This window comes from Aethalodelphis obliquidens, unplaced genomic scaffold, assembly GCF_003676395.1.
Source record: "Aethalodelphis obliquidens isolate GAN/ISIS:26980383/991018 unplaced genomic scaffold, ASM367639v1 scaffold22, whole genome shotgun sequence".
NCBI lineage: Eukaryota > Metazoa > Chordata > Mammalia > Artiodactyla > Delphinidae > Aethalodelphis > Aethalodelphis obliquidens.
Window position 1 is genome coordinate 1390010 of NW_020837966.1, and position 12808 is coordinate 1402817.

Genomic DNA, 12808 nt, shown 5'->3' on the forward strand with positions numbered 1-12808 from the left:
GGAGGAAGACTACAATGCCCCAAACTGGGCTGAAGGGACACCAATTCTCCAGGTGCCTCTCCCAAGCTGCAGCCCCGTGAGCCATAGAAACTTGCTAAGATGGACAGAGACTCACTCTCTCTTTCCAGCCACCTCCCTGCCCGCGACGCCAGGGTGTCAATCGGCTAGACTGTTTTCCAACCAACCAGCAGCATCAGCCTCACCTAGAAATTTGTTAGGAATGTAAATTCCTTACTGAATCAGACACTCTGGGGATGGGGCAAGCTGAATTTTAACAAGCCCTTAGGGTGATTCTGATGCACACTAAAGTTTGAGAACCACTGCAAGAGGCTTGCTGCAATAAATGTCAAATGTTAAAAGACCTCTCCTCACTCCACCGCCAGGAAGCCCAGTAACTCTGCCTGATGCGTTTCTGCAAACATTGTTCTCGTGCTTGTCAAAGGCAACCCCTCCCTTCTTGTAAACACAGTAATTATTTAACATGTGCCTGGTAGCAGCCCTGACCCACCTCCCAGTAAGTCAGTTGTAGCCTCTGGAAGGAAAGGAGAGGGCGTCCCTCCTGCCTCCCAGTACTGGATACAACAGGTCAGCGGGGAGGGCTCAGCCCCTCACTCTGATCCCTGGGCCCAGGAAGCCCCTCTGCTAGGGGCGTCGAATATCTGGTGCTCCTCGACTATGCACAGCCACGTTACCCATCAGCTACTGTCCAAGGGTGCTCTCTTTCAAGCAGGAAACTTCCTTTAAATATCACAGTTTGGTGACAAATATTGAATCTTCTATATTTCTAGTCTCCTCTGTCTTCCCATGGAAACTAAGAAGCCTAGAGCACTTTCCATGACTTCCATTCAGGTAAAGGTGGGGAAAATGCAATCTGGGTGTGGAGTGAGGCATCTGTCTGAGCACCTCTATCGCCCAGGGTCCGCAAAGGCTGTGGCGGCCGCCCTGCCCTGCCCTCACCCCTGCAGGATGGTCTTTTGCAGAGTGAGCCAGTAAAATGGAAACTGCCCAGAGAAGTAATGTACTCCGGGGGGAGAAATCACGATACAGAGAATCCAGATGACCTGTCTGAGGTTACAGGAGAGATGTGCCACACCCAGCCGGGCCCCAGCCTCAGCCTGGAACAGGATACAGGGGCAATACTGTCAGCCAAGCTCTTAAAGTGGCTCCCAGAGCCAGAAGTTTCCAGCACCATCCACCTCCCTAGGAGGGCTGCCCGAGAATCCTCTCCAGTACAGCCATCCTCGTAAGATTGCTGTCCTCACCACGGGAAGCACTGGCCAGCCAGGTCTCTTACTGTTCCCCTGTACTGTGCCCAGCCCCAGGCCATTCCAGGTGATCTGGAGACACCTCACAGAACAGGAACCTCGGGGTCTTAGTGGGGGGAATAATGGGGACCAGCAACGGGGAGTCAAATTTCACCAGAGGCCCCAAGGCGGTGCTGCCAGGACTCAACACAACTGCACAAACACAAAAGTGACGAAGAGCTGTTTCTGAGTCACCAGGGTCTGTCCTGTGCTGGGCTTGCATATCTGTCCCAGGGGCTGAGGAGGCTAGGATGCCCACTGAGAAATGGGGAGAATACCTCTTGATCGTTTCCAGTCTAGGGTCTCTTACTTTTGCTAACAAAAGGGCTGAGACCCAAGGGCACAGGCTTGATTGGTACCTGGGCCACTCACCAGCAGGTGACCTTTGGGCTCAGGTTTCTCCTCTGTGCAGCACAGCGGGCAGGAATGAATTAGCCCATGGGAGTCATCCACTAAGTCCCAGGAAACATGAAAACAAAGTCCCCACTGTTCCTAAGTCAGCCCCCAAGGCCCAGGCCCTGCCAGGCCCAACAATGGCCAAACCAGGCAAGAAGGTACTGGGAGGGGCCAGGGAGCATCTGCTTTCCTGTGTTTCTCACCAGGCTCTCGTTCACATGGATGAAGGAGACTGTGGAAGGCCAGCTATTCAGCCAGAGGGTGCAGCAGAGTGAGAGCCCCCAGCACATTAAGAGGCAAATCTCGACCCCCACAGATGCCCCGAGCCCAAGGCAAGGTTAGCCGATGTGTTAGGAGTCTGGGTCCCATGAAACCAATACTTTTCCAAGATGCCTGTGTGCCTGGCATCCTCTGACTGAGGATCTGCTGCCAAGAGCCCCTTGCAACAGCTTGGAGAACTCAGAGCCAGAACTGGCCTCAAGTGGAGAAATGAGAGGCTCCCCTCTAAGACACTTGGGGTTCACAATGCCCCATCTACCAACCCACACTTCTCCTCACTACGAAAAGCAAATGCCAGCCAGAAATGTGTGTTCTCAGTAAAAGACCCAAGTCATCCAAGTTCCCAAGCGAGAAAGCAAATCTATGAGGCAGGTGGAAACGGGTCCCTTCCCCAAACCTGACCCAATGACTTCTCAGTCCAGGTGCCTGCATGAGAACCCAGATCTTGAGCAAACGCCACCTGGAACTCCCAGATCCTCAGAGTGGGGCAAGATCCAGTGCCAAGCCTCTCTGGGCCAGGGGTCAGGGGCCAAGAATCCCTAAGTCAAGTCCACTCTGTATAGCACCCCAGAATGGAAATGCGGGAGCTGAAGGGGGGCACAGGGGGTGTCTGGGGCTCCCCCTTCAGAACCAGAGAAACTAGGAAGAAGAAACAGGCCATCCTTAGGGAAGGCTGAGGCCTTGGACCAGATATCCTCGGCTAACCTGACCTCCTCTTCCTGGGGACAGTCCTAGCACTGAGGCTCAGGGGGTCCTGGGCAGCACACCCTGAGGAGCAGGGGGTGAGGGAGGGGAAAAGAGGCCTATTTCCACCCACCTCATGGATTTGCTTTTGTGTCTGCGAGCAGAGAGGACTTGGGCTACTCATCAGGAAGCACAATTGACGCCCGCAAGAGTCCAGAAGCCACAGTGGACCTCACAGGGACAGTCTGCTGAGCGGAGTCAACCTCAAACGTGACCCGGTCAGAAGGGCCCCCACCCCCGCCTGCTGTCCCTCACCGCAGCAGGTTTGGAGCACATTAAGCCCCCTGCCCGGGCAGGGGACTCGCCTAGCTCTGTTGGACAGAGGAAGGAAAAGGAACATTTTAAAAATAGCTAAAGCTTGGTGAGCACTTGCCACATGCCGGGCACGGTTCCAAGTGCCTGCTTGGCACGTACCACCTCGTGAAATCTCCCAAAGGAGGACCTGGCATCTCCCCATTTGAGGTGAGTGGAGAAAAGCCCTCAGCCCTAGACCTCAAGGTTCTCTGAACTGGAGGGCAGCCAGCCCAGAGAACTCAGGAAGTGGTTTTTTAGTTTTACTGAATTACCTAGAATTCGGCCTTCTTCCGCTCCCGCCCCACCCAGCACAACCTTCCTTCTCAATTGCATAACAGGCTCTCAGATGTTTGAAGAGAGGGCAAGAATAAGATTATATCAGAATAGATGCATCTTTGCTATTAAAAATGGTTTTACGATGCTTCTGTGGTTGAGGTAGAAGTCAGCTATAGCGGCTGGGACTTGGGGGGCACATGCCAAATCCAAGGTCAGCCAAGACAGTGGTCCATAGCCTCAGGGACAGACCAAAAAGCAGAGACGGTAGGAGGGAGTGAGAACGGTGAGGATGAGTGCAGAGAGGGCGAGAGGACGAGGGCTGTAGCAGGAACAGAGCTAAACAGGAGCCCCTTGAAAACGCCGGCACAAGCCCCTGCCACAGACAGCTCATGGGGCCCCACACAAGCCCCTCTGGGAGGCGGCTCATCTGCTTGAAACCTTGCAACCTTCCTCCAGCCACGCAGTGTGTCGTGGGGCAGACCACGGAGTTTCCTGCCCACCCTCAGCCCAGTGCACGGGCTGGAGTCCTTCCTCTGCAGGCTTCCAAGCAGAGAAAGCTCCCCAGCCACAGCCCTGAAATCCCTCCTCATCGCAACTCAGCCAAGAATAGAGGGAAAATGGAACCCATTATTCTCATTCTGAAGGGCTGGGAAATGGCTTTTGCTTTTCAACATGAAATGTGTCTAAAAATAAGCTGTGAATTTCAACCAGAGGTTGAAAATAGCTCCGGCAGTGAACAGAGCTCTGTTCAGAGTGGGCTCAAGGATGGCCTTCATTCCAAGAGTGGGAGTTGAATGCCACAGTCAGGGCAGGGGTCCAGGGCAGGGGCTGTCACAGGCTCACAGGGCTGCCCTTGCCATGGTCTGCCCCTCTGGCTTTAAACTGTCAAACTCTAATAGGCATGTGGTCCAGAATTCAAGATCCAGCGCCTGGTCCAATGTGCTTCCTAAAATCCCCAAACGTGCAGGAGTGACTCGTGCAGCATTAGAATCCGAGACCCAGCGTGCAGACAGAGCTGAAGGGGTAGGGGCCTTCAGGTTTGAGAGCTCCTTGGGCACGGTGGTGGTGCTCGTGGGCTCTCTGAGAAGCCAAGCCACCAAATCACTCACGAGGTACTACCGTAGAGCCCGGGAAGCCCGCAGGCAGGAAGGGTAAGAATACACTCCAAGTGTAGTGAAGAAAACCAAGTTGCTCAAGGTCTTTTTTGTTGTTTACCATCACCCATGGAAGATTCCACAGTTTGATAAGCCAAACGACATTTCTACAAAATGGGCTTGTGTTAGAAAGTCAGGCTGAGAGACCTGGGCCACAGCTGCTGGGGGGGAGCCCAGATCTGGCCCATCAAGCAGGAGCACGGCTCCAGAGTCCTCAGTGCCCCCCCTAAGCTCCTCCCACCATGACAGCTATGCCCGCATTCCCACCCTCCTCCTCCTGCTGCAGCAGCCCCCTTTCTGGGCTCACTCCGAGGCAGGAGTTACTGCAGTGATTCTCAACTGGGAGCAATGCTGCTCCCCAGGAGACATTTGGCAATGTCTGAAGACATTTGTGACTGTCACAACTGGGGGCGGGGGATGCTACCGGCAGCTAGTGGGATGTTCCTAAACATCCTACAATGAACAGGATTTCTTTGGGCCAAGATTCATCTGGCCCAAAGAATCGACGTGCCGAGGCTGAGAACCCCTGGGTTGCTGGAAGGATGGTAATGTGGACAGAGCTAGACGGGTGGGGGCTCCCTGAACTTACAGCTCCTGGGCTCCCTGAGGAGCTGAGACACCCCGGCCGGCCACAGAATCGGTCACCAGTTACAGGGTCAAAGTTACAGGAAGCCCTGGTGCAGAACAGGCGAGACCATACTCGTCAGCTTGTCTTCCCAACTCAGGGGAAGACCTAGCCACTGAGCCGTGCTATACTGACTAGCTTTTCTCAGTTTGGGAAGACGAAAAAATTCTGTGTACGATGGTGATGATTGTTGCCCAACAGTGTGAATGTACTTAATGCCACTCAATTGTATGCTTAAAAATAGGCAAAATGGTGAATTTTATGTTACGTATATAAAACAAAACAAAACAAAACAGCCTCCCCAACTCTCCTCTTGACCTGGGAGTCCTGAGATCAGAGCAGCCCCTGAAAGGGTACACCAGTGGTACGCGTGTGTGGACATAGTGCGTCTGGAGGAGGACCTATAGGTCACGTCAGAGTCTCAAAGGGGCCTGAGACAAATGAGGAAAAAGTCCCAAACGGAGAATGATTTCAGCATTAACAAGTCAAGTCACTTCATAGGTTAGCAGAGGTCACCTACATCACACATGGGGTCCTCAGAGCCTGCGAGTGTATTCGGGTCCCATCGTGGAAACGGAGGCTTGCAAAGAGTGGGTGCTTTGCCTGGGGCCACACAGCCAGAGCCCACACCCCTTCCCCAATTTGAGCCCCACGTGGTGATGCCCACTGGGCAGAGGGCCTGAGGGGAATACGGGAACAAATGGCTTTCCTGAGCCCGGCTGATGGTTCGAGCACCCAGGCCCTACCCTGCCCTGTCCTGCTGGCTTTCCCCACCCCACATCCTTCATCCTAGATGATCAGGCCCACAGCTATGGGAAGCAAGGGTGCCCCACACCCCGTCTCTGAGCTAGGGCTGAAGGGACAAGAGGCAGCTGGTCCAAGTTACTTTCTCAATAGCTACAAGAAAAGGAGTATGGGATTCTCCCCTTGCTGGTGATTACTAACCATGCCCAAGAGACAGGTGGCAGGGCCCTCCCCCAGGGTGGGAAAGAGCTTCCAGGCAGCCCTCTGCCACCTGCAGTTTCTAGCTTACTCAGCCCTGCTCAGAGGGACCAGCATGGTGGCTCCCCAGGTCCAGGCACCAGGCAGGCAACTAAGCCCCAGGTGTCTCCTCTGTGAATGAGAGCAGTAACTTTACCCACTCATCCTAATGAGGTAAGGAATATACAGGGCAGTACACGTAAAGGCCTCGGCAGGGCCTGGCTCGCCGTAAATACCCAAGAGACGGGAAGCTATCGGGGAGTGGGCGTGGACCCCAGAGGATCCCAACGCCACAGTTTGGAAGATGCCTTTCCAGGTGGAGATGAAATGGCAGCAAGCACACCACCGTGCACCCCAGCCACCCCCTCCCCGCACCCCCAGCGAACCCAGACACTGAGGACCGGCCACTGCTTAACAAATGCGGAGGGAGAACAAAACCTCTGGGCCAAGGGCAACCCTTGGAAGAAAAGCTTTAAATCCCAACCTGGCCTGTTCCTAGAGGGAGCCCCAACACACAGGATGGGGTGTGGGCAGGGCAGGGCCCTCTGCTGGAGCCAAAGAAAGCCCCGGGATGGACTCAGAGGCTTCCTGGTTCTATTCTGGGCCAACCTTGACTTGCTGGGGACCTTGGGCAAGCCGCTTCCTGTTGTTCAGGCCAGTTTCCGCGTGTGGGAGAGGCCACACTGCCTCTAAGGTCCAGGAGGGAGAGATTTAAGCAGCCTGAGGCCACTGGAGCTTACAGCCCTCACAGTTCCACCTCCTTGGCTTCACCGTTTATTTTAGCCAAAGCTGAATGTGACCTTATTCAGTGAGATGGTATCAGTTATCTTTTTTCCCCCAAATATTTGTCCAAAAAATATTAACTATTTTAATTCAGGAACACTGAATGCCCTTTTACCAACAAAGGTACTAAAAATGGTTTGTGGCTGAGGAACTTCCTTTCCATGGTTAAAATAAAAAAAAAAAAAAAAGGAAGTAAGAACAACAGGGCTGGGGCCCTTCCCATTTGTCCCAGCTGTGGCTTCAGGCCCCACACCCTCTAGGAACCCGACATCGAGCTCAAGGATCAGCAAAGGATGGGTCCTTCCTTTCCTCAGGCCTCAAATAACCAACGGCTTACAGCATGGAAATAGCCCCCTGCCAGACGGTACAGGGCCTAGGCACCCAGCAGTGTGCGCTAACAGCCTCTTCATGTCTTATGTGTTCATTCCAGATTTGAAACAAAGCACCACAAGCACTTAAGATTTTGGTAAATGATGAGATCTTACCAGGGTCTCTTCCCTGGGACCGGCCTAAGCCTGCAGCACCCCTACCACCCCCGAGCCCAGTGCTATTCACCACGACCCAGTCCACCAGTCATAGGGCTCAGGATATGCCTGTCAAGCCACTTACCAGAGTCCTGGAGGAGCTGGCCAGCGTGGCCGGGGGCCTCTGCACTCTTGGGACTTCTCCGTAATTGACAACATCAAAGTTACTCTTCCAAACCATTACCTGCCAAGACCAATAAGCACACAGAATCAGGGGGAGAAAAATCCCTTACCAGTCCTTCTCCATGGAGAAAATGGGCCCAGAGGCCACCCCCAAAGTTCTGGGCCAGTGGTGGGATTGTGATCCCCACCTGGCACCCCACTCCCTCCGGGACCTGCCCCATCTCTGAACAGGCCCCGAGAGGATCGGGTGCTCCACCAGGATGGAGAGTCACTATCACCACTGGGCCTCTGCACTGGCTGCTCCCCGGGCCTGGATGTCCCAGGCCCAAGCTCTGTGTAGCTGGCACTTCAGGCTGAACTGTCTGCTCTAATACCACCTTCTCAGAGAGGCCTTCCCTGGCCCTCCTGCTGGTTGTCATCATAGCCCTCTATTTCTTTCCTTCAAGGCATCAGAGTCGGTATTTAGTTAATCTTTGTCCCTTTTCCTTGTCTACCATCTGTCTCCCCACTAAAATACAAGTTCCTTAGGGTGGGGGCCGGGCTGGCTTCACTGTGACAAGTGGTTCAGGTACAGACTCCAGGCCAGATAACTAGGGTGAAGATCCTGGCTCCACCCCTTACTGTGTGGCTCTAGGCAAGGGACTCAACCTCTCTGTGCCTCAGTTTCCTCATCTGTGAAAAGGGAATGGTCATAGTTCCCACCTCACAGGGCTGCAATGAAACTCACAGGAGACAGTCTGGCACAGACACTGGCCCCCAGGGAGCAGTCGGTAACATGTCCATTATTCTACATCCCACTGGGGGGATCTTCATGCCCTGAGGCTCCTCCAACAAAAGCTGGGCAAGAGCGCTCCCTGCTGGAGGGTGCGGGCCACCCGCGGCTGCACTCCTCTAGGGCCACTTCCAGGATGGCAGGAATTGTGAATCGCGGCCAGTAGTCAACTGAGGCCACAGAAAAACCAACGAATCCATATAGGATGGAAATTCAACGTGCCCTGGAGGCATGACCCATCGCGATGCAGCCACGAGCCTGGTTCTTTGGGAGGCTGCTCGCCACTCCCAGAGCAGCACCACTGTTCATTGCTCCCCAACTGATGAGCATCTAGGGTCTCTCATCTGTCCCCTTTACAAAAAGAACATCGGCACACACCCCCTTGTTTATAGGGTCCTGTGTACTGCACAAGTCTAACTGCTGAATGGTCCTGAGCCGGGGAATGGCTATCAGGAATATGAAGAGAGAATGTCAAATGTCATTCCCAAAAGGCTCTCGGAGCAGACAATCAGAAGGCAGCCAGGGAGCTGACAGCAGCGGCTGCCCAAGCAGGGGCCAGGGTGGGGGAAGCCCTACTTCCTACCAGGTTGCCTCTTGTGCTATGTGAATTTCTTTTGCCAGGACTTTATTTATGGTGTGAATTTACTGTACTAGTTTCCCTAGTCTTCTGAGCAAGGAGCCAGGCCTCCATGCCCAGGGAAGGCTCAGGGGTTCCCTCTGCCCTCCTCCTGCCTTGTGTGGTCAGCACAGGAACTGGTGCTGGTATGGGAAGACGCCTGCCATCTCTTAGCCGTGCTGTGCCTCCAACCGCCCTGTGCTTTACTGGCAGAGACTCAACCAGAATCGGTCCATCAGGCCGGGGCTGGCGCTCACTGGGAGGCCAGCAGCACTTTCCTGGGCAGAGCTGTCAGAGCTGTGAGGCCCGGGAGCAGTGGGATGAACATTCTAGGTGACACACCAGGTCACCAGTGGCTCGGAACAGCCACCCCTTCCTCCCTGCCTCAGGGAAGTGTGGTTTTCTGGACAAGTAGCACTGCACCAGAACCCGGAGAAAGATTTCCAATGGGTGGACACTTCAACGGCCCTGGAGCCTCCCAGACGCCAGACTCTGGGCCAGACCCCAGGGACAGGGTGCCCCGCAGGAGGCAGGTAACCAGGGCTGAGCAGTCTGGGCAGGAGGCACCAGGGTGGCTGACAGGGTGACAAGGCAGGACAGGACCTCCTCACACATGTCCTCGCTCCACAGCCTGGAGCTGGAAAATGCTGCCCCCTCAGACAGCACCGGAGCAAAGGACGGCAGACGACAGAGTGCAGGCTCTAGCGCAGGCTCCAGCTCTGCTGCAGCCGAGACGCGGTTTCCTCACCCACAGAACAGCTGAAGAGAAGGCTTGCCCCACGCGGCTGCCCTGAGGACTGAATGAGGGGTGACGCTCTTGCCATGTTGCCCTCATTACCAGGCCCGCAGTAAGCATCCAAGAGTTATCTAATTATTCACCTATAATCAGGAGAAAGAAGTTCCTAAAGAAACGTTTAACTTTCTCACGGCAACAGTAACCCAGACTTCCTACCCACTCTGGTTTGAGCTGTAAGGGTTTTGAGATGCTGCCACGCGTTGGCACCTGCAGCACTCCTGCTCTGGGGAGGCCAGGGCCCAGCTCTGGGGGCCCCACCCCAAGATCCAGGCCTCAAGATTGCTGAAAGCCACCAAGGAAGCTGGTGAAACCCAGCCTGTCCATCCCCAAGACACCTCGGCCCCCTGTTCTGTTCTGCTCAGTATCAGCTGAGACCCCTCAAATCATTCTTTACTTACTTGTTCATCAGAACCTCCAGAAGCAAAATACTCCCCCGTTCTTGAAAAGGCAACAGTGGTGGCTGGACCCTAGGAGAACAAGCCAAAAAGAGCAAACACCAAAGGTCACTCTAGATTCTCAATGCACAGGAAGAAATCAGAAGCTCGTGAGTGAGAGTGGCAGCAGGACTCAGGGCTGAGCACCTCATCCAGCCCATGCCCTCCCCAACCTTTGGCGGAGGAACTGGCAGGTGCCCAAGCATGAGCACTACTGCTGAGACTCTGGTCCCAAGCACCACTGACAAAACCCAGGCCATGAGGTCGAGGGTTGGGCCGAAAGGAATGAGCAGGAAAGGCCACGCTGACAGCCCTACCAGACTGACATCACTGTCCTCACTTCCCAAGGAGTCAGAGAGGTGCACTGACCTATCCCAGGCCCAGCACTGGGGCCAGAACTAGGTCCCCCTGACCCAGACCATGCCCCCCACCACCAACACCACACTGCAGCTGACCAGAGAAGCACGGAGCCCCGTGGAGGAGCCAACGAGCAGAGGCAGGGCACTTGGGGAGCTCGGGCGAACCAAAAGGCCAGAACCAGGGCAAGGAGGAGGATGGGGTGGGGTTACCGAAGGTGCCTGGGCAGGGGAGCAAAGTGACGTTTCCCTCTAACGGGCACATCACTTCCTTCATGTTGGGGCCTTGGGAGGAGACATGCCACTCTGGCTTCTCATGCGCTGAAGGTCCACTGAACTGTCCGAAGGGTGATGTCAGGCCTGCACCTGGCCGCACCAGTGCGCACGTTCAGGCTTGGGGCAGGGGGCATGATCTCCTGGTAAAGGGCGGGGGCTCTTCCCCACACGCCTGAAACCCATTGCAGGAAGACGCTCAGAGCAAGAGTCTGCTCGGCACACCACCACGTTAAAAGTTTGGCCAAAAGGAACCATTGCTTCCTTTTGGCCAAACTGTTAATGCGGCAACACCTGGCATTCCCCAAGCAAAGCCAGATATAAGAGGTTCTCGCCTAGATGATGACAGCGCGTGCTCCATCAAAGGCCACCTCAGCTCCTCCAGAGCAGGACAGGGAGCAACAGGAGCTCCAACAGCAAATATGAGGGGCCTCTAGCAGCAGGGCTGACACAGCGGTGGACCCGTGGACAATAGGAATACTGGGAAGCACTTCCACTCGGCGGCAGAAAAGACTAGACAGGTTGTGGGCTGGAAAGGGGCCCGACAACACGGAGCAAGGCCAGCTTCTGCCTGCCCAGAAGAGACAGGCAGGTTAGACAGAGCTGCCCCCTGGGCCCAGGCACACTGGGCAGGAGGCAGCACGTCTGCCCATGCTTCTGGAATCTACCCACGGCTCCTCCTCTCTGAGCTGCCCATAGCGGGGGTGATGAAGAAGTACAAGGGGCCCGAAGGGGCTGGGCTCACAGCAGCCCGGGGGTCCTCGGCAGCCATCCATCAGGACAAAGGAGATCCATTCTCACTGATGGGGAACAATGTCCACTTGCATAGGTGAGTGTGCGATACCAGGAGCGCAGCATCACGGGCTGCAGGCGCAGGGCCTGGGGGTAGGATGGGAGCAGGTCGTCTGTCACGCAGATACCCTCCCAGGCGGACAGTCACCACGCACTGACAGGACTTAAGTGGGGGGAGGCAATTTCAGGTGACTTACTTGAGTCTTAGAAATCTCTGTAATTTCCCATACTTTGAATTTTTTAACGAGTATAGAGCACCGTTACATTAATACAAAAACAAAACAAAACTGTTCTCATTTTGAGGAAAAACAAAGAGGGAAGACAGAAAAGGGAAGGAACACAGTATGTGGAGTGTCAAAAAAGCCAGGCTCTCTGGCTGCCCAGAGCTCATTGAGGAATGGCAGGTTTCCAAGAAGTCACAGCAACTAAGGAACCAAACAAATATTCGTGGGTCACTCTCCTTTCTTGTTGACACTCAACACCAGATGCCAAGCTGGGGACAAGATGTTAGAGGCCAAGCAGCAGCAGGACCACTGAAGAATGTGGCCAGCAGCCCAGTTTGGCAGGGGGATCAGGACCAGAAAGCAGGTGCTAGGAGCCCTCCAGGCAAGAAGAACTAGAGCCTTCCCCAGCGTCCAAGTCCCAGAAAACTCCAGGGAGGGCGTGAGCGACAAGGGCGCTCAGAGGAGCTCTTGAGCGTTGAGGTCTACAGTCCTCCCCAACAGTGCCCGTTTACCAAGAGGACTGCATGGCTCCTGGACCAGGTACCTCGGTGTTCCTGGAAAGAGTGGTTTCCATGAAGGCTCCTACCCATCCACCCTGGGGCCCACAGAAGCAGTCCAGGGCACTCAAAGCACAGCCCAGAGAATGGCTGGCCCTGGGCTCTGCTGTGGGCCAAAGTCATCATGGACTGCAATGCAGACTCAGTTCTTCACTGCTGACAATCTTCAACCCAACCCTTGGTGGGCCTTCGGGGCCCCAGACCACCCAGACCCCCAGAGACCTCACCAGGCCCTCTCCTCTGCCCTTCCCATCAGCACCCTGGCCCCACTGAACTGCTCGCCGCTCCACAAAACTGTGAGCTCAAGAAGGCCTCTTTCCGTGTTCTTTCTGCAGCCTCCTACATTGAGCTCTGAATTTGGTTATTTTTGATCTTTCTTGGTTTTAAATAAATTCATTTAAGGCTACAAATTTGCCTCTGACTGCCATCTTAGAGCTTGGATCTCCAAAGTTTCCCATATGCAGTATTTTCACTGTCCTTCATCTCCAAATGTTTCATTTCCACT

General features: G+C 54.7%; 1 protein-coding gene across 2 annotated transcripts in view; it reads right to left on the bottom strand.

The window, feature by feature from the left end:
* The window catches only part of POC1A (POC1 centriolar protein A), a 94220-nt gene that overhangs the window by 57953 nt on the left and 23459 nt on the right, over positions 1–12808 (bottom strand). For both annotated transcript variants that reach the window (XM_027120990.1, XM_027120989.1), the window contains exons 8-9: positions 10066–10134; positions 7446–7544 (exon numbers count right to left, since the gene is read on the bottom strand). In XM_027120990.1, the coding sequence (XP_026976791.1) occupies positions 7446–7544; positions 10066–10134 (168 nt within the window). The remainder of the gene's footprint in view (positions 1–7445; positions 7545–10065; positions 10135–12808) is intronic.